Below are 22,605 nucleotides of genomic sequence, written 5' to 3'. Positions count from 1 at the left end.
ATACTAAAAACCACAACGATTGGGATACCTCTCTGTCAGATTGATTATAACCATTGGAAAAGAGAGGGGATCATACAGGTAGCAGAAATGGAGGGTGTGTTTGCACCTCAACCATAACTGAGCCGGTTGAGGCTAAACCTGACCCCCCTTTACTCCATCGAACAGGGAGGGAAGAAGATGGAGGTAAAAAATAAGGAAGATAGCTCAGGATAACGTAAGCCACTCTAACTATAAGCTTTATCAAAAAGGAAAGTTTTAAGCCTAGCCTTAAAAGTAGACAGGGTGTCTGCCTCACGGACTAAAACTGGGAGATGGTTCCACAGGAGAGGAGCCTGATAACTAAAGGATCTGCCTCCCATTCTACTTCTAGAGACTCTAGGAACCACCAGTAAACCTGCAGTCTGAGAACGAAGTGCTCTGTTAGGAACATATGGAACAATCAGATCTCTGATGTATGATGGAGCTAGATCATTAAGGGCTTTATATGTGAGGAGGAGAATTTTAAATTCTATTCTGGATTTAACAGGGAGCCAATGAAGGGAAGCTAAAATAGGAGAAATATGATCTCTCTTTTTAATTTTCATCAGAACTCTTGCTGCAGCATTTTGAATCAGCTGAAGGCTTTTAACTGCATTTTGCGGACATCCTGATAGTAAAGAATTACAATAGTCCAGCCTTGAAGTATCAAATGCATGGACTAGTTTTTCAGCGTCACTCCTGGACAGGATATTTCTAATTTTGGCAATGTTCCGGAGATGAAAGAAGGAAATCCTAGAAACCCGTTTAATATGGGATTTAAATGACATGTCCTGGTCAAAAATAACACCAAGGTTTTTTTACTTTATTATCGGAGGTCATTTTAATGCCATCCAGGTTAGGTGATTGACTAAACAGTTTTTTTTTAAAGACTCTGGTCCAAAGACAACAACTTCTGTCTTGTCTGAATTTTGAAACAGAAAATTTAAAGTCATCCAAGTTTTTATGTCTTCAAGACATGCTTGTAGTCTATCTAACTGGTTGGGCTCATCAGGATTTATGGATAAGTAAAGCTGAGTGTCATCAGTGTAACAGTGAAAATTTATTCTATGCTGCCTGATAATTTTACCTTTTGGAAGCATATATATAGTAAAGAGAATTGACCCAAGTACTGAACCCTGTGGTACTCCACAATTAACCATGGAGTTTAAAGATGATTTATCATTTACATGAACATACTGGAATCTGTCCGACAAATAAGATTTAAACCAGCCTAGCGGTGTTCCCCTGATCCCTACAGCATATTCCAGCCTTTCTAAGAGAATATTATGGTCGACTGTGTCAAATGCAGCACTGAGATCTAATAGAACCAGTACAGACACAAGTCCATTATCTGAAGCCATAAGAATATCATTAGTGACTTTCAGCAGAGCTGTTTCAGTGCTAAGATGAGCTCTGAAGCCTGACTGAAACTCTTCAAACAGGTCCTTGCTGTGTAAATGCTCACACATTTGATTAGCAACTATTTTCTCAAGAATTTTAGATAAGAATGGAAGATTGGATATAGGTCTGTAATTTATTAAGTCATCTCGATCGAGCGAAGGTTTCTTAAGCAAAGGTTTAATTACAGCTACCTTAAAAGCTTGTGGTACATATCCATTTACTAAGGATAGATTAATCATATCTAAAATGGGGCTGGTAATCAGAGGGAACACTTCCTTAAATAATTTGGTTGGGATTGGGTCTAACATACAAGTTGAAGGTTTAGATGAAGATAATATTTCTGATAACTCAGGAAGCTCCACAGGATCAAAACAGTCCAAACACAGATCAGGTTCTACAGTTTCTTCTAATGTTGTCTCACTTGCTGAGGATGAAGTAATCATCTTCGGGAGTATGTCAAAGATTTTATTTTTAATAAAATCAATTTTATTTTGGAAGAATCCCATAAAGTCATGACTGCTGAGAGCTAAGAGAATGCATGGCTCTGTTGAGCCATGTATTCTGGACCTGGAAGCAAAAAAAAAACAATGGTTTTAAAACTATTTTACAAATAAAAATCCTAAAAATGTAGCATGCATTTGTATTCAGTGTACCTGAATCATTCTGTAAAACTGGCTTTTTGCTAAGAGTAAAGCTGCAGGTCTTTTAGCTTTGTAAGTCTAACAACTTACATGTTTTTGCCCACTCTTCATTGCAAAATATGTGAAGCTTCATCTGACTGGATGGAGGACATCTGTGACATCTGTGACGTCTTGCCACCGATTCTCAAATGAACTTTGGTCTGGACTTTGACTGTTTAGATCTTTGTCCTGCTAGAAGGTAAAGTTCTGCCACAGTGTTTTCAATTAATTTCAATTCAATTCAAAAACGTTTTATTAATACCTAAGGGAAATTAATTGTTGCTGTAGCTCATATTATGAAGGTTTCTTAGAAGAGCCGTTGTAGATGCTGATGGCTGTGGGGAGAAAGGATCTCCTGTAGCGCTCCGTCTTACAGCAGATCTGAAGAAGCCTCTGACTGAAGACACTCTGTTGTTGTAGGACAGTCTGATGAAGAGGATGCTCAGTGTTCTCCATAATGTTCTTCATTTTATGAAGAATCTTTCTTTGCACAATGATCTCCAGATCAGTTTTGCAGCCATTGCCAAGTTTTCTTCCAGGATTCTCCTGTATTTAGCATCCATCTTCACAAACAGATCATCTTATGACGTTCTTTCAGCAATCCCATCCCTCTTGTATAAAGCTTAGATGTTTGACTAATAGCTGTGTTATTGTCAGATCCTCCAACCTGAGCTGTATCCTTTCAGCTCCTCCAGAGTTACCATGGGCCTCTTGGCTGCTTCTTTGATTAATGCTCTCCTTGTTCACTCTGTCAGTATAGGTGGACAATCATGTCTTGGCAGGTTTGTCATAGTCGATGCGTATTCAGGGGATGGACTAAGCAGTGCTCTGTGGGAGGTTCAAAGCTTATGATATTGTTTTTTAACCTAAATCTGCTTTTAACTTATGCACTATATTTTCCATGAGCTTTCTGCTGGTCTTTAAGATGCTGTTTCTTCACTAATGTTCTCCAATAATGTCGTAATACTAATGTTTAATGACAAATCCCTAAAGCCTTCTCAGAGCAGCTGGATTCATACAGAGATGTAATTAAATTCCACACATGTGGACCCAGTTTAACTAAGTAAGTGACTTCAGCAAGTACCGTAATTTCTTTTAGTTAGGTGAACCATAGTAAAGGTGGGCTGAGTAAAAATGCATGCCACACCCCCACTTCACAATTATGCAATTTTGTGGAAAAGCGGTGAATCTTTCCTAAGAGTAAAATTACTTCAAGAGCACATCAACAATTAATCCAGGAGATCACAAAAGAACACTGAACAACATCTAAAGCACTGCAGGCCTCACTTGCCTCAGTTAAGGTCAAAGTTCATGACTTCATGACTCAACACGAAGAAGGAGACTTTGGCAGAAATGTTGTTCATGGAGGAGTTCCAAGAACAAAACTGTTTCAGACCAAAAAGAACACAAAGGCACGTCTCACATTTGCTGGACAAAGAAAACAACTCTAGATGTATCCCATAACCTGAGAAGACAAAAGTTGAACTTTTATTGAAGTTCTGTGTCCCTTTATGTCTGGCATAACACTAACAAAGCATTTCAGAAAAATAAAATTATACCAACAGCCAAACATGGTGGTGGTAGTGTGATGCCTGGGACTGTTCTGCTGATACCGGACATGGACTCAGAACAATGGTCCAAAGCACAACAGGTAGGCCAACTCTGAAAGGCTCAGCAACATGAAGGTTTCGAAGTGGCCTGGTGAAAGTCTGGACCTAAATCCAATAGAAAGGCTAATAACATAACACCCGCCAGTGAGGTCATAATAATAACACAATAAGTTACTGGGTAAAATCCCTTAAAATACATTAACTGCAGCCAATAACATATTATTACATAAATTAAATGGGTTTTCCTGAAATTGGAGATGTTTTGCAGTATTCGTGCAGTTTGCTCAACAACAGTGTATATAATGTATGTCATAGCTGTCAGGTAAATTTATCAAGATATGTTTGGGTGTACTTATCCATTAAAGCCCTTACGTATCATTTTTTTTTCTTGGATTAGATAATATTTATAATATATTTATATATTAAACCCTAAAAAAGACAGAACAGTTCAAATGCAACACTGAAAGCTTGAAATTCATGCGACACTCATACTGATGATGGGTGTATGTAAACTTCTGACTGGCCCTTTAAATGCAGATAGAAATGAAAGTGTGTACCAAACATGGTATTTCCCTTAATGTTTTGAGTTGTACTTTTCATTCTTTGGCTCAGAAATTCACATTTAACCTTTTCTTTAAGTGTGCTGTGGCATCATCCACACATAAACAAACATAAACACCCCACATTAAATTTATAGAGCACCCTAATGGAGCGACAGTTTCCACAGAGTTTTGCAGCATTAAAATCAAGCCAAGGCACTTGGTGTTTAGTGGGACGAGCGAGGCCGTTGCACTGTGGGAGCAGGTGTGTTTTAGGACTCAATAACACTGTGAAGATGAAACCCTGTAAAGTAGTGGAGGGGAAGTAGGTAGTGTTTACGCTCTTGGCATATCCCCTCTCAATTACCACAAGTAGCCAAAGTGTCTACTTGTAAAATACAAGTTCTCTACAGCCGCCCTGCTGCATCCATGGGGGGATTTATTTTATCCCAAAGACGATTAAATTTTAAGTAAAGTTGAACAGAGCCCAGTTCACTTAGAAAGGCAAAAGAGAGGAGACAAATTCATAAAAATGCCAGGGTCTTATATTAGTTAAGAGAAATGATGGCAAAAAAAAAAGAAACTTTAAAAGATTTCTTTTAAATCAGATGAAGACTTTTGGTCATGATCTCTGTCATGTTGGAATTTAATGTCATGCTTGACTCAATATTTGTATGTGTGTTTTAGAGATAAAGTAATATATTTTATTTTCTGTATGGCAGCGACATCCAGTCTCCTTTTATCTACAGTGAATCGAAGCAAAGCTTAATTCTTTTTCCACATTTGAGCTGGAGAAATTTGTCTAAGATCTAAATTATGCATCCTGTTGAAACACTGCTCAGAGATCTCAGTGTGATAGGAGACATTAATACACCAAAGAGAGCAGTGATAAACTGTCCATGAATAATAAAGATCCTCTGGGTTTTTTGATGAGCCCTGTTGTCATGATTGGGCTCAGAAACTCACAGCTTAATAGCACCAGTGTCCAGTTAATTCTTAGTACTTGCTTATGAGTAGAAGATTAACTTTGTGAGATTTTCCCTGTGGAGAGAAATATCTGCTTAAAGAGACAGTTCTGATTTCCAAAGCTTAGAACAAGGTTAGTTCAAGAGCAAATTTTAAGGGCAGTTCAGCCAAGTGCTAGTGTATATTAAAATGTATTTCCACGTTTATTAAATATTTTAACTCATCGCCTCTCTTGCATGAGACAGTTGTTAATGTTAATATAGTTTTCTTCTTTGTGTTATTAATTAGAGTAACTATGCACTGCTGCTACTAAACTATCATCTGCTGAGTCCACCAGGAGTGTTTTGCTTTCATAATTTGACTCACATTTTTCAGGATTAGACAAACATAATGATGAATTCCAGATGAACAACAAGGGATACATAGACTCATAATTACTAAAGGTCTCATAATAAATCCAGTCCACTATATTTGGGGCTGAAGGACAAGACAAGTAAATAATTTAGCAATACTTTTGGTAAAAATAAGAATTATCAATGTATGTTTTTTACAAAGTAAATATTTTACTAATCACGGACTGATTCTTTTAATGAATGAAACAACACAACCTTCTCTGTTATTGGCAACTGTTTTCCAGGTATTTACTTTATTAGCACTAGATTTACAAAGCAGATTGCATTAAACACATGCAGATGCAAACACACCCATCACATCCAACAGATGAGAGCAGTTAGTAGCTATTTTTGCATCTGGTCGCTGTTGTCTTCCTCCTTTTTTATTACTTTAAAAAACCGAATTCCAGGTTCTGATCTGTCGAGGCACTCCCCAAAACCCTAAGAACATCTGACTGGAGGAATCACGTTGGAATACCATCTCTGTATCAGTACATGATGCTAGAGGTTATATATAGTATTATAGTGTTTTTTTTGTTGTTTTTAGTTCTTGTTTATGGCTGTTTTAATTTGATGGAGTTCTATTTCTTTTGCAAGTGAAGCTCCTGTTGGAACAATATTTATGTTTGTTTTCTATATTTAAAAGGGCCACATTATTTTTAACAAAATTTACACAGTTTATTTAATTAGAAAAGGTCATCGCAAAAGTACCCAGCACACCTTAATTGAAGAGAGGATGAATACTGCCTCCTGTGATATCCATGACGTGTTTTTTTTTGTAAAGCCAGCAGTTTGCTGCTTTCCCTTTTTCTTCTATGACAAAATTGCTACCAGCAATTACAATCAGAAGATGTTTTTTTTTCTTTTTCTGCAGAATCTGTCGTGTTTTGAGGAGTTGGAGGACCAAAGCGGCAAAAGTGACATCAGCAACTGGTGCATAAAGAAAACTCTGGCTGTACATTGTCAGTTGACTTGTCTATATGTTACAGTTTTCATGCCTTGATCAAACTAAGATAGGTCTCAAACATAAAGTACACACCTTCATATCTGGGCCAATGCATCTGGTTATATCATTTATAATTACATTCAATTAAATGGAGCAATATAAACATTATTTGGTTAAGGAAGGTATCCATGTTGGCATAATTTTGGTGGTTGAAAAATATATACAAATGTTTCCTTCTCTATGTAGAAGTTGATTCCTCCTTGAGAACTACTTTCTGATTCTTAAAACTGGGATGGCTCTCATTGCTGTCTACAGCAGGTAAGAAACTGACTGCTCATAAAGACGTAACCCCACCTAAACAGACAGCAGCAACAAGCCCTTAAGATGTCTATGTGCATTTAACACCTCTTTGCAGACATTTTGCCCAACCTTTAAGAACAGTGGATTGTGAAAATTGAGTCGTCACTCCCCACTGTAACGTGTCTCATCAGGAGGAGGAATTTATGCAAAGTTAAATTGATTCAATTGGCTGGGCATCTTTTGGGAGATAATTCTCTACCTACAAGCATTCGATAATCACTTGTCTTTTATTCTTTTTTACTAAAGTTAGGACTGTGTTTGTTTGTAACCTCAATTTAACTGGAGGACTGGGCAGAATAGAGTATATTGTGGACACATAAAAAAAGATTGGACCTGTCTGTCTTGTGAAGTGGCTTGAGATGACATTGTTATCATTTGGTTCCATATAAACGTATCAAATTTAATTGAGCATTTCTGAATTCTGAATTTGTTAAAACACTTTTCCCTTTAAGTGGGTTTCACATTGTACACATCTTACCTAAAACTGAAAACAATGAACTCCACCGCTTTGTTGCTCTCTGGTCTTATCTGTCATGTTCACTTGAAAGGCTTTGCCATGTGTGTTTTTCTGCTCTTTCGTGAAATACAGCACCATCTCAGTGGTCTATGGTGGTTTGCTCCCTTGCTCTGCCACTTCAGTAACAACTCCATATTTTTGGGAAAGTGGGGAGAGGGAACTGTTTGCTGTAGACTCACCTCCACTCTCACAGTGTGAACCTGTTCACATAATAAGTATGAACATTCTGCTCTGTTCTTCTCTGAGGAACAAAGCCTGAGAGCCCATCCTGGTCACTGTTTCTGTGTGAATGAGCTTTAAGTGAGAGCCCTTCCCTACTGGCTGTGTGAAACACAAAGTAACATCACCATTATTGGAGGCATCACAAGGTCATAGTCAAGGGGCTCTCATCTGCCTCTTTTCTTTCCACCTCTCTGGGCCATTGTTAAATTCACATGAGAGGTTCATCACGTTGTCCATTCAGTGAAACAGATCACCTTTTCTACCCAGTAACTACAAAATGTTGAGCACCTTATTATTATTATTATTATTATTTTGCTCACTTGCTTTTTATTGTCCATACAATAAACAGTTGTGGTCGGAGGTTTACATATGGTCATCATTAGCATGAATGTTAGATTCATTTTAGACTTATAATTATTAATTTTAATTGTTCATTTATCAGGGATGGGGGAAGATCACACAATATACAATTGCAATGATTTTTAAAGCCGACAATTGGTTATGCAAGTTTATTTTGGATTTTCACTGAACACATGGTCTAAAATATACATACAGACTCAAGCATGTGCATACATTCTAATTTAGTATAATGTTCTGGGCAAGATGCACATCAACCACACATTTTATGCAGACGTTAACAGGTTTCTGACATAATTCTGGCTCAATATTTGACCATTCTTCTTGGCAACATTTTTGGCTTGTCCTGGTATTCAGGCGTATTTGACAATGCAATAAACTGTCAAACAAATACTAATTATTTCTACCCTATGTGGATTAGAGAAAATTCACAAAAAAACTTTACTTGTGCATCCAGTTCCTGTTTTAAAGTTGTTGACATTAACTGTAAAAAGCATAGTTCAAATAAACCATTGAAATGTTTGACTTAATATATGTTTGTGAATGAAACGATCACCATGCACATCTAGATTCGGGAAGCTGATGGGTTGTAATATGGTTTCACATTAACTCATTGATCAAAGCTAAAAAGAGACACTCAGGGAGGATCATGCCAGCATGTTGTCATAGATCGATGAGTTCCTCTGTTGATATTGATCAATTTATCAGTCTGAGCCAGCAAGATTCCTTAAGATGCTGCAGGATTTGAAGCTTGTATAAAGTCATCTTTGACATAGTTCTGGGTATTTGTTTGTAAATGAAACAGTAGAGAAGTCCTTGTGCACAAAATAAAGAAGTTGTACTATAGCATGTGACGTCACATATTTCAGGTCATGATCTTAACTCTTCACTCACCTGACAATGTAACGCTGAACAATTTCCAGTGGTCATTAGAAAGGTACAATAAAAAGCTTTTCCTTCAAGATATCAATGTGCAGTTGTTCATTTTGATTTTAATTTGAGTAACAATTATGAAAATAAATTACAATAGACAACTACATTTTCAGTTTCCTTTAACCTCTGGTTTTATTGAATTTGAAAACTCAAAGAGGAGTAAAAGCTTAAGTTTTGTCCAAATGAATCTTTCATTTCTAGAATTCCGACTCATTTCTAGATCAACTGTCAAATTAATAACTAGCACATAAAAATACAATTTATTAAGATGTTTCTTGCTCCTCATACTGTTCTTTCTTACCATTTCTTCTGGTTAAGCCTCATCAAGCACTCACTGCCACTAACGTTGTGTCTTTTTTAGTCCCAGCTTTCCCATAATCATCAGGATCTCTCAGTTATGATGATGAAAGTACGTTGCCAAGGATAAAACACTTCCTTCATATTCGGAAGTTTTATGTATTTTGTACAGATCCAGCTTCGAGTCTACCTATTTTTCATTTGGCCGCATCTTTATTTAATAATTAATTGCATGGTAAATTGCGTAATGTGTGGGTTTGTACATTCAAGGCTGGATTGAAATAATTATGTAACCTTGGCTGCCAGATCATTTATATTTTAAAACCTTACAAGTGACAGATGGCATACTTTCTTTTTACCATCACTGTAAATCAATTTTCTTCCACATCACAACTATGCAATACTTTGTGTGTTTGTCTATCACATAAAATCCCAATAAAATACAATAAAGGTTTTTATGTGACAAAATGATAGAAAGTTGAAAGAGTGTGAACACTCCTGCAAAGCATGTAAACATTAATTACAAACACATGGCAGCCATCAGTGGCCTTGTTGGTGAAATTTCAATTTATAATTGGACTGAATAACAATTTTCAGTATCAGTCAATCTTGAGGGTGAATTATGAGTGCCAGTGCTCTCAACGGAGCCCTTCAGAGACTGAATACTTATCATCGGTAAGATATGTACCACAAAGCATTAATCACTGAAGCAATATTTTTTCTTTATCAATATTCTGTAAATGTAGCTTAAAAACACCAATGGAGAGCCTAATTAATATTGGCCTTTGGTTGTTTGCTGTTTTTGCCCAGTCTCTGACCATTTATACTGAATACAAAATGACATAAACCTCAAAATTAACCCTTAAAAACAAAAAGTCCTGTTGTTTTTCTTCAAAACTTCCAAAATAGTTTAATTCTTGCTGAGTTATTGATTTTGAACAAAGCTGAGTGGGGATATATCCTTAAAAATTATTAATAGCTCTTTACAGTTCTGTTATCTCTGGTTTCTTATATCCCACTGGTGGATAACACGAATGCAGTCTTTCTTTAAATGAACACCAGGCTGCTTGAATTCATTCATCATTCCTTTCTCTTGCTTGCCTTTCAGCAATCAATCTGAGGAAGCACGATTTTTAGCCTCCCAGCTCCTGTCTTATTTAGCGAGAGCTTCCAGCAACCAGCCCCAGCTGTCATGCTGTTCGCTGTGTGACAGGAGAGTGGATAGAAAGGAAGAAAGGAGACCAAGCTCCCCCTTGTTACCTCCTCCTTAGTTCCCTTTCAGCCAACCCATGGTCCCTACCTCTATCACACCCAAGTGATTGGATTGGTTTCCTGTTGCAGCAGCAGACACTGAGGCCTGGAAGGCAGCAGGAACAAATGAGGTCAAATGTAGCTATGCGTTCGCTCCAAGCCAACAGGCGTTTGGAAGGGTTTTTTTCCCCGGCGAATGCAGGGAGAGGGAGTATTTTTATTCTCCATCCGTCTTGTGCCACACTTTCATGTTTCGCAATGAACTGACAACCCAACAAAAGCTGCAAGTCATCACAGCGCCGACCTGTCATTTGTGCCCAAGACAGACCGCGTGGTGCCTAATGAAATTCATCAGGGCCTTAGAGCAAACTTCTTTATTGACTGAGAGCAAACTGGTAAACATGTTGATTGTACTCTCTCAATTAACCGGCTCTCTGTGAAGTCATGATTGACTGCCTGAGCGAGTACTTGAAGTGTGCTGTTACATTTTGTTTTGGAGTGTAAACGCAGCAGCTTTTTCCTCTCAACAGGTCTTCTTTCAGTAACAAAACCTTTGGCTCCTGCTGTTAGAGAAATAAGTGTCAAAGCTCATATAAACACACTGCTCACTTGACTCACGCAGATTCTGAGAAAAACAAACCTGTATACAATCAATGCACATCATTTAGTGGAAGAAAAACAACTAAAACAAGTTGACTTAAAGTGTCCAAAAAACCCTTTATATTGTCAATATTTCAAAAAATAATCACACAAGCACACAAGAAAAACAACTCCTTACAAGTACACAAGGTATAAGTCATGTGAGAAACACACAATTGTATCTTTCTATGCTACACATGTGTTCACTGCTTTTCAAGAGAAGTTGAGCAAAATTAGTTTGTTCCTCTGTTGTTAGACTTACTAATGCACTGTTCAATGGTAAGGATTAATTGGAATGTATGTACCTGACTGTTGTGAAATGCCTTCAGACAACATGTGTTGTGAATTGGCGCTATATAAATAAAACTGAATTGAATTGAAAATTTAATTAATGCCAGTTCGTCAGTAGAATATAAGGTTGTGCTCATGTTTTTTCGTAGAAAACAAACATACATTTTTATTTCACTCTAGGTTAGTGGTTGGGTGAGTCCTTTTATCACTAAACAACAGTGATTGCTGCAATGGACTGGCGACCTGTCCAAGGTGTACCCCGCCTCTTGCCCATAGACTGCTGGAGATAGGCACCAGCTTCCCCGTGACCCACTATGGAATAAACGGTAGGAAATGACTGACTGACTGACAACAGTGATTGCTCTTTTTGTATCATAATGACAACTGTACATTTGGCACTATGTGCTGATTGTTCTGAACTGTTGTGACTGTGAATCTGAAAATATTATTTAATATTTAATATTAATATTTTATCAAATAATATTTTGGTCTGTTAAGGGATGTCCTGTGAATACCAGCCCAGTAAGGCGATGGTATTAGGACAAAATAGAAAAGGGTGAGCCAAGCTCTGACATTACTGAACAGCAAAAACTCTGCACACACATGGAATAAATTCACACAATTTCTTAAAATACAAGAATTTATTAACAAAAATAAGTCAACTCAAAGTCAAACATATTTCAATCAACAAACTCTTTATTATGCTAAAACAATCCTGACAATCTTCAACAATCTTGATGGCAAAGAAAAAAAAATTGCTACACCTCCTAAGTGTAATAATTCCAATTTGGCTTTTGACACACACCCCTTTATGGCAGGGTGGATTAGATTTAATTTGGGATTTAATCTGGCAATAAATCCTATTCTTTCAAAACATAAAAAAACCCAAAGTTCCTGAATGGATACATGCATCACAAATCCTAGGTCAGATATTAAAATTAACTGCAAAATTAATTCAGTTTCAAATTGTGGTCGTACACAAAACACAGCCTCTGGATACAGATGTGCAGCAACTGTCTGGACAGTGAGGTTAGCTGAAGTTAAACCAAGTCTAAAGTTATTGCTTACACAGAAGAAACAAGACTGAGTAAGAACATCTAAAATTTTGCTTATGTAGCAGAGTTAATTGTTACTAGCACAGAGATTTTGGAGTTATTAATTTGATGAAGGTCTAAAATTGTGAACTCCAGTAATGTCACGAGTTATAATGTTCTCTTAAATATAATCAGTGACACCTGATGTTAGAACTCTGATGTTTGGAGTCCTATTGTGACCAGTGACAGCTGGTTTTAAGCTTATCACTCGATGCATCAATAATGTGCAGTTGTGGTGTATTCATTCACATTTATGTACAGTGCAAGCTGATCACGATAATGCCCACCCAGGGACGTCATAATATATGTTGTAACTATGAATCTGAAAATATTATTTAATATTTAATATTAATATGTTATCAAATAATATTTCGGTCTGTTAAGGGTTGTCCTGTGAATACCAGCCATGTAAGGCGATGGTATTAGGACAAAATAGAAAAGGGTGAGCCAAGCTCTGACATTATTGAACAGCATAAACTCTGCACACACATGGAATGAATTCACACAATTTCTTAAAATACAAGAATTTATTAACAAAAATAAGTCAACTCAAAGTCAAATATATTTCAATCAACAAACTCTTTACTATGCTAAAACAATCCAACTAAACTACCAAGCAGAATTAAAGAATAACAAAGACTAATGGGCTATGTACAATATAAATAAGTTGATTAAAGGTGATTGAAAATCATGACCGAAAGAGTGATGCAACATTACCATGCAATGTTTATGTTTGAGAACCAAGGATTATCTTGAAGAATCTGGAAATGAAGTTAAGTTAGTCTTGGAACCAAGTTAGGCAATAATCAGTATACCTTTAGACAAGCATTCACAATGCAAGATCAGATAAAATATTATTTTAATAAAATAATGTTTTAAATAATGATCTGCTGAATAAAACCAACCTTCTGGATGACTAATTCTCAACGGTGTCTCATTAGCTGCCTTTGTTTATTAAAATAAATGTTATTAAGGAAACGGTAAAATATTTAAGGAAATATTTTGGAAAAGAGCCAAATCTTTCTGGAGAAATGGGGCTTAGTGGTGTTTACTTAGTTATTAAGTTTAGGAAAATAATGTTAGGAAAATATTATTTACTGGATTGAAAACTAACAACCTTTCTGGGTAAATATTCTTTAGCAGCAAGCACATGTTCTTACCTGTTAGCAGTTAAAGCTAACAAAAGAAGCTGATAGCCTAGCACCAGAATCAAACACACACCTTTAAAATACCGTCAATAAAAGGGTTAAAATGCATAAGCGCGGACGGCGCGTTATGATCAATCTTCTGTGTTTAAAATCAACCTTCAAGTAAACTTTGTCTTAACTTTAAAAACACATAAACACAGAATAAAAAACTTAGCACTTGCTGAGCAGATAGCCTGCTAGCACCAATATAGCGGAGTTCAACACAAACAAAACCAAACTTCATAAAATGACAAACGTTCAGATCTTTTCATCCTAAATCTTTCAGGCCTCAGAGCGAAAATTAGGCAATGCTTGTACCTTAATTATTCTCATTCTTGAATGAATACCGGATACACATACAGTGATTCATTCGTACTTAACTTGTGCATATGATCATGTGATCTTATGACACCCATGGATCCAGTTGAAGAGTTATGTCTGTTTGCCAGCAAAGAGACATTAGTGCGCCAGGTCTCTCTGTCCAGGTCCCTGTGTGACCTGCGTAGAAGAGATCGGACCATTGGAAAGGTGGGGGCTTTAAACGGCCAGTTGCATCATGGGAAGTCCGCTGTCCCCCCCCCCCCCCTTCCTCATTTGCAGGAAGTCGGTTAAATGCAATTTATTTTGAAAGTTACAGAAAAGTTTGTACCGCATCTTTCATGTTGTATCCACGGCTGTGGGTCCCAACAGAACCAATCAGTAAAAAAACTCACCTCAACCAGATACAGAACAAATGAATCTTAAGTTTTTCTCTTCTTATAATAGGCAAGACCCTATAGGTTTAGGCTTATAAGTTTCCTTAAAATCAGGGTCCAGTTGGTTATCTTATGCCCCCCATTTAGTTTTGGAGCTATTGGTTTGGCTAGAAGACATACCGACTGATTTGGACATGGCCATTCTAATGCATAATTATTCTTCAAAACCAGTAGTTCTAAAACATTTTATGATAAGTATCACCCTGCTAAACACTAAACTTTCCTATTATAAAAATACTGTCACAGCCTTTTAAAATAGTGGTCTAAGGGAAGTTGGTCTTTTTGCTTTTTTTTTTTTTTTTTCCACAAAAGAAAGAAACAAAAAAGCATTCTTGTCCATTTGCACTGCATGTTTTAAGTAAAATATTGAAAGTTTTAAGTTGGTAAAATAAACAGTTATTGTTAATCTCTTTGTTTTTTGGAACTTATTTACTCCAAAATTTAGCTTGTAAACAAAACAAGATTTCCCTGTAAAAATGTCCAAGTTCCACCGAAGGCAGCCTAAGAACCACTAGCAGTACTCGGTCATTGGCCAGTAAAAGGTGTTCCTCTGCCTCAGTTGGAAGTCTTTTGTAGCCTCTAACAGATTTTCTTCCAGGACCGCTATGCATTTAGCTCCAAGCATCTTCCCATCAACTCTGACCAGCTTCCCTGCCCCTGCTGAAGTAAAGCATCCCCACAGCATGATGCTGCCACCACCATGCTTCGAGGCCTCTCTTTGAGAAGTTATAGTTATATTGCTTTAATGATAAATTTGTAATATACTGTGCAGCCCTAGTTCACAGTTGACCTACTCTTTCCACTTTAAGATAATGGATTAAATTGCGATTATCAGAGTTTTAGTCTTGTGATACTTTTTCTTTAACTACCTTTGCTTTATACTTCTTCACATCTTTATCCCTGAGGTGTCTGGTGTCTTCCTTGGTTTTCATGATTATTCACTAATGCTCTCTCTGAGACCTTCACAGAATAGTTGTATTTGTCCTGAAGGTAATGGCACTGGATTTTATTTAGAGCTACCAGCGTAAAAAGGGGCTGACCACAAACGCACGTCACACTTTGCAGATTTTGAATTGCCAAAACAAATAACTGAAAACTCTAGACCATTCATTTTTTTCCACTTGATAATTAAGCGCTAGTTCCCGTTGGTCCATCGGTTAGTATTTCTATTATGGTGTTTGTTTTGGTGCGTGACAGGAAACGACGATGACGTTTTACGACAGCTTCGGTGCATTCTGGGTCTAACCCAACATGGCTGCGCCCTTGTTGGAGTGCTGAAGAAGTGCCTCTCTGGAGATATCCTCGGGTCTGCGTGTAGTTTCCGCGACAACCTCCGAACCGAATCAGCCTCCACGGTCGCTGGTTTGCAGGACGACACCGCGGGACCCCCGTCATCGATAAGTGTGTCCATCTTTTCGCGTGGCTGTGGCAGACTGTCCGTGTGAAGATGGGCCTCGTCTCCAGCCCTGTCCCATAGCACAGAGCCCCGGGGAGAGGAGCCGCAGGTTCCCCTGCAAACACGCACCCGTCCAGCTCGCCTTTGACGGGTTCGACCTCCTGTACCGGCTTTGGACTCTGCCCTACAGTTTCCTTACAAGGATCATCTGCGACACCGTGTCTGTCATCGTCCGGAGACGGAGAGCTTCTTCCCCATCCCGGGTTGATAATCCCGCCGCATCAAGGTCTGCATCTGCACGCTTCGCTAACGCCACTTAGCGCCATGTCTGCACATCTGTTTGGTCTCATTTATCTCTCTGCTCGTGTTGCTGCGTGATCCACACCGAGGGGTTTTAAATAGCATTTTGACAATTGATCGCGGTGGTCTGAGTAACAGTGGTGCGGAGCAGCTGTTGAGTTAGCCGGCTAGTGGAGCTAACTGGATGCAGCCAGCAGCTTTTGTCTGGCTAAGTTTTACCTGGACATACATCGGATCACCATGATTACTGGTGAATGTGACCCCCTCCCACAGCAAGCTCTCTATTTCAGCCTCCAACAGCTGGAATAACATCATCACATCTTCAGGTTTCATGTGCTTGTTAAAGAATAGGAAACAGATTTAGTTATTTAGTTGCTGATAACAGTGCAGAAATATGACTTTAAATAATACTTTATTTGTATTGCACCTTTTTAAACAACTGTTACAAAGTGCTTTACATTCAAAAAGTCCATTTAAAAACAAAATCATAAATGATACAACAAGAAACAGACCAAATCAATTGAAAATATATGAATAACTGAATAAAGGACAAGATGAAACAATACAATAAAGCAAGAGAAAATAGAAGGTTTAACCAATGATTTAAAAGATGATAATGAAGAGGTCTGTTTAATATTTAGCAGAAGAGCTTTCCACAAACTGGGAGCCCTGACCATGAAAGGACTTCCTCCTTCTGCCATATTCTGGGAGTGGAAAGTAAAAGCTGATTACTGTACTGTCTTGAAGGACTGTCTTCTTGGGATTTTGGCTGCCTTTTGGGGTCACTGGGGTCAATTCTTCCTTTTTTAAATTTGTACATCCATTTTGAATCCATGTCTTGCACCTCCCTACTTCCTTTCTGTATCTGTTAACAAACCATTTCGAGTTAAACCCTCACATAGCATTTAATTTCTCTTTGTAATAAATGACATTAGGAAAACATGACATGGACATTAATCCACATTTCCCAAAATAGTATTTGTTTTTTATTCATCATCACAATGCCCCCGCCTCCCAATCTCAATGAGCTTTTTGTTGTTGGTCACACTGATAAATATGAGTTACTAGCATAAACAACAAAGTTCAAAGACATAATTTTTAATGCAATAATTGCAGTTCTTAAGTGTGATATTGCACATATTATTATTGTGTAGACGATTGCGGTTTGGTATATTGTGCAGCTCCAGTAGTTAAGTTTTTTTGATTAATCATGGAGGAAACCTATCAATACTTAACCTCATTTTGAATTTAATTTAATTTAGGATCAATTCTTTTTTACACTGTTTCCACTTATTGTGCTCGTGATCTCTGTTGGGCCAGTTGACTCATAAAATACTAACGATTATGACCCATTACCAAACCAAGAACAACTCTGATAGAACATGTCTGATAGACATGGGATTTATTGGAGTCACATGATCACATTTTGATGCCACAGACTATGAATACATAGAGAACTACTAAAAACTATTGATGTTCAAAGCGAATGCATGATGGGTATGATACATCCCGTGATAGACGAAGCACTTTTTATGCTGGAAAAAGTTGGGAGCAAAAACTATTTCGTTTATTCTCCAACCAGATGATCTACCGCGGCTTCAGTGAAGTTCACATTATGGTTTAGGAAGGTCGATGTAGTACTCGTTATATTTCGTTGTGCGTTTCTATGTATGGTTGCTTTGAGGCACATAACTCCATTTTTATACAGCAGACTGTGAACGGAGTACTATTCTAATAGTTTACTGTTGTAAATGTTCATCCAGCAAAGAGGCTCACTGGTGTGCATAGAAAGACTCTTGGCAGATTAGCTGCCACTTGTCTTGCTCTCTCTCACTCTCTTGCTGCCTGAATGTACAGCAGACATATTTTGAAGAACATAAAGTTTTCTTTAAAATGTCTCTATACCTGGGTCGCAGCGCTGATGGTGTAGGGGTTAAGCGCGCGACCATATACGGAGGCTACAGTCCTCGAAGTGGCCGTCCCGGGTTCGAGTCCCGGACCCGGTGACATTTGCCGAATGTCTCCCCCTCTCTCGACCGCTCTTTTCTGTCTGCCTACTGTCAAAAAAAATAAAAAAATAAAAAGGTCACTAGTGCCGAAACAAATATCTAAAAACAAAAATTTAAATGCCTCTATACCTCTCTGTACATCCTCTAACTGTATTTTAAACATCTAACCGACACTTAAAAATAGCTAAATTTGAGTCTACTCGGTGATAGTGTCGCCTAACAGCTTAAACATGATGCCTTCACTGATTTGCAAAAAATTGGATATTTTAGTTTCTGTCTAGTCGAGTGCCGGTCAGGATGAAAATCAGCCAATTCCAGTGAACTGCCGATTGAACTGCCATTGACTCTTTAATGGAAACAACCCATTTCTATTGTTTATATGTGCCCTATTTCTTGTATTCAAGGAAAGCAATGGAGGCAAATTGTGACAGCATTGCATGTGAATAAACAAAATGCAACGTATTTAAAACAGTTTCTTTGCTAAGTTGTTTGTCACATCTTGGCTCAACATGAATTCATTCCCCAAATTTAGGAGTCCTTTCATGCCTGAATGATTCATGTGGCATCATTAATAAAACACGGTAGCCAGCGTCAATAGAAAACATTTCGGACATGCTTAAAACACCAAAATACTCTTCCAGGAAGTATAGGATGGGCTGTCTGATGGGTTGAGAAATACTTTTAAAAAGTCTGGCAGAGTGGTTTTCACAGAAGTGTAATTTGTCGAGTCATGAGCCAGATGTGGGTTTGAGGTCTGTTTTTGTTTGTATTGCAGCAGGAGTTTTTATACACGACTCATAATCACCGTGTAAACAGTGTAGGGTAGTAAAGTCAAAACTCAGCAGACACTGGCAACAGCTGACTTCAGTATTATCATGACTTTTGTGAGTGTAAAAATATGACGTTGTGTGCCGACAGCGTGGAGTCTTTTCTGAAGCAAGTTGGGGAAAAATGTGAACGTGAGCAATTTAATGGAAAATTCCTTGTGACTAGTTTTTTTTATCTGATGTTTTTTATTCACGTTTAAATTTGTTTCAATTTTTTGTATTGTTTTTTCAGATGTTAATACCTTTTTTTTAACTTTTTTTAACCTTTTTGTTCTGATTTTGCCAGTAGATACAGTAGAGAGGTCTGGCCTCTGTAGTGTTTTTTTTGTTTTTTTTTCTAATGAATTTAAAAGACCACAGGCTTTTAAGATGTTTAAAAAAACCCTGTTTATTTTAAATACTGATTCCTCCATTTTCTGTCCATGATAAAGTCAAGGAATGGTTCAGAAAAAAGGCAGACGGTAAACAAGATTCAATCAGTAACCTTATATCAACCTTTTAAATACCAGTTTTTCCTGCGCACGGCACCAAAAAGCATTATTTGAAAGATACAGGGGTTGGACAATGAAACTGAAACACCTGGTTTTAGACCACAATAATTTATTAGTATGGTGTAGGGCCTCCTTTTGCGGCCAATACAGCATCAATTCATTTTGGGAATAACATATACAAGTCCTGCACAGTGGTCAGAGGGATTTTAAGCCATTCTTCTTGCAGGATAGTGGCCAGGTCACTACGTGATACTGGTGGAGGAAAACGTTTCCTGACTCGCTCCTCCAAAACACCCCAAAGTGGCTCAATAATATTTAGATCTGGTGACTGTGCAGGCCATGGGAGATGTTCAACTTCACTTTAATGTTCATCAAACCAATCTTTCACCAGTCTTGCTGTGTGTATTGGTGCATTGTCATCCTGATACACGGCACCGCCTGCAGAATACAATGTTTGAACCATTGGATGCATATGGTCCACAAGAATGGTTCGGTAGTTCTTGGCAGTTACGCGCCCATCTAGCACAAGTATTGGGCCAAGGGAATGCTATGCACCGACTACGCCAAAACAAATTCCTTGTATGTCCAAAAACGTACTTGGCAATAAAGCTTTTCTGATTCTGATTCTGATTCTGATTCTGATTCTATGATATGGCAGCCCAAACCATCACTGATCCACCCCCATGCTTCACTCTGGGCATGCAACAGTCTGGGTGGTACGCTTCTTTGGGGCTTCTCCACACGGTAACTCTCCCGGATGTGGGGAAAACAGTAAAGGTGGACTGATCAGAGAACAATACATGTTTCTCATTGTCCACAGCCCAAGATTTGCGCTCCTTGCACCATTGAAACCGACGTTTGCCATTGGCATGAGTGACCAAAGGTTTGGCTATAGCAGCCCGGCCGTGTATATTGACCCTGTGGAGCTCCTGACGGACAGTTCTGGTGGAAACAGGAGAGTTGAGGTGCACATTTAATTCTGCCGTGATTTGGGCAGCCGTGGTTTTATGTTTTTTGGATACAATCCGGGTTAGCACCCGAACATCCCTTTCAGACAGCTTCCTCTTGCGTCCACAGTTAATCCTGTTGGATGTGGTTCATCCTTCTTGGTGGTATGCTGACATTACCCTGGATACCGTGGCTCTTGATTCATCACAAAGACTTGCTGTCTTGGTCACAGATGCGCCAGCAAGACGTGCACCAATAATTTGCCCTCTTTTGAACTCTGGTATGTCACCCATAATGTTGTGTGCATTTCAATATTTTGAGCAAAACTGTGCTCTTACCCTGCTAATTGAACCTTCACACTCTGCTCTTACTGGTGCAATGTGCAATCAATGAAGACTGGCTACCAGGCTGGTCCAATTTAGCCATGAAACCTCCCACACTAAAATGACAGGTGTTTAATTGTCCAACCCCTGTACTCGTCCCTGCTGGGATGACTTTCAGTTTTTACTGATTTATTATTTATGAGCCCCATTTAAAGAGATGCATGTTGACATGGCTGTAAATGCATTTTAGTCCTGGCGTTTTTGTGCAATAGTGTCCTTTTAGCCTGGTGGCTTGTTTTTAGCACTCACATGCTTTGTGGGGAATTCATGACAGGAAACTCGTCCATGTGATGACTGAAGAACAGAAACTGAAATCAGATTCTGTTGAACATTTAGAGAAATTAAGCTGACTAATTTAGGTCTGTTTTATTATGAATATTTAGAGAAATACCAACATTGTTTTTAGGTGAGGAGTGGGAAAAGGTCGCAGCAGAGAATATGATCGGGCATGTTTAGACCTGGGGGTGGCATGCATTCAGTTTATTTTGATCATGAGGTGTTTTACCCACTTTGATGGCTGCATACAGATCCAATCACTGAGACTGCATTTAGAGTTGCTTTTAATGAGATTCTTATGCATGTTTGGTAAATAAAAATATAAATATTTAACAATGCACTGCAGACAACGGAAGCTCATCGCATTTGTTGCTTTTAACCCCCCCCAGGGCCCTGATGAAAATGGACTCGGACTTGCTTCATTCCCCGGCCGTGGGCCTCACTGAGGAAGAGGAGGCAGACATGAATGACTGGAAGCTTCCCTTGACTTTCATGAAGAAAAGGCACTTGGAGAAGATCGAGGGCTCCAAGGCATTGGCTCAGAGCTGGAGGATGAAAGACAGGGTAAACGGTTTGCTTGTTTATGTCTGCATTACCCCAGCAGGGCCAGAAAGGCTGTCTTGAAGCGCAGTCAGAGTCCAGGCCCTGCTGATAACTGCGTTTTCACTTTACAGGGGTTCATTTTCATGTTCAGAAAGCAACTTAGAAATAGAGGAATTGGCTAACAGATAATTATAATTTACTACTTCAGACGTTTCTAAAATGAAAAACCAGTTTGCTGATCTTTGAAATGCAAATTACGTATTCTAATTTCATCAGCCATTCAACCTAAAAATCAAATAAAACTTTCATCCAGTCATTTTGTATTGCTTCTAGTTTACTAGAAGATATTCATGAAGAAGCTTCACTGTTATGACTTTTGTTCACCATATTTGGGTAAGGTGGCTCTCAACCTTGTACACCAGGGGTCCATTCCTCAAGAGCCACTATCCTGCAACTTTTAGACCCCTCCCTTCTCTCCAACACAGCTGAATCAAATGGACGGGCCGGAACCGGCCCTTTGTAGAACTGATTGATTGAATGTTGGAGAGGGAATCCAGCCATTTGATTCAGATGTGCCGGAGCAGGCATGCATTTAAATGTTACAGGAGAGTAGCTCTTGAGGACTGGACTTGAATGAATGACCCCTTAATGAATTATTTTCAAAACTTTTTCCACACGACGTGACATTTGTATCCCATGCAGATCAACTGAAAGAAAAACCCAAATCTTATTCAAAATAAAAAAAAATGCAACAGTCTAATTGCTTGAACTAATACTTTGTTGAAACGCCTTTAGATTTGATTTCAGGATTCCGCTTTCTTGTGTTAATTAATGTTTAATTTGGTTAGCCTGAAACAAAGTTCAACTCTCTTAGCTGGATGTTCCTGAATTGTCCACATTTGCGTATTCTAGCTGAAGTTGTAGTTTGTGCAGAGCCTGAAAATTACCAGACTGATCTTACTGTAAAAACGGATCAG

General features: G+C 38.3%; 1 protein-coding gene across 7 annotated transcripts in view; it reads left to right on the top strand.

Moving 5' to 3' along the window:
• Positions 1-14,373: 14,373 nt before the first annotated feature.
• rptor (regulatory associated protein of MTOR, complex 1) overlaps positions 14,374-22,605 on the top strand; it is a 237,567-nt gene continuing 229,335 nt past the window's right edge. For 3 of the 7 annotated variants that reach the window (XM_047365161.1, XM_047365158.1, XM_047365156.1), the window contains exons 1-2: positions 14,376-16,137; positions 21,475-21,649. In XM_047365161.1, the coding sequence (XP_047221117.1) occupies positions 21,482-21,649 (168 nt within the window). In that variant the 5' untranslated portion in view covers positions 14,376-16,137; positions 21,475-21,481. Of the gene's footprint in view, positions 16,138-20,941; positions 21,169-21,474; positions 21,650-22,605 lie in introns of those variants that run through there. The other 4 variants (XM_047365159.1, XM_047365154.1, XM_047365160.1 and 1 more) reach the window with 3 other exon arrangements.

The sequence above is a fragment of the Girardinichthys multiradiatus genome, chromosome 5, assembly GCF_021462225.1.
Source record: "Girardinichthys multiradiatus isolate DD_20200921_A chromosome 5, DD_fGirMul_XY1, whole genome shotgun sequence".
NCBI classification, from domain to species: Eukaryota; Metazoa; Chordata; class Actinopteri; order Cyprinodontiformes; family Goodeidae; genus Girardinichthys; species Girardinichthys multiradiatus.
This window is presented reverse-complemented; position numbering and strand designations above follow the sequence as displayed.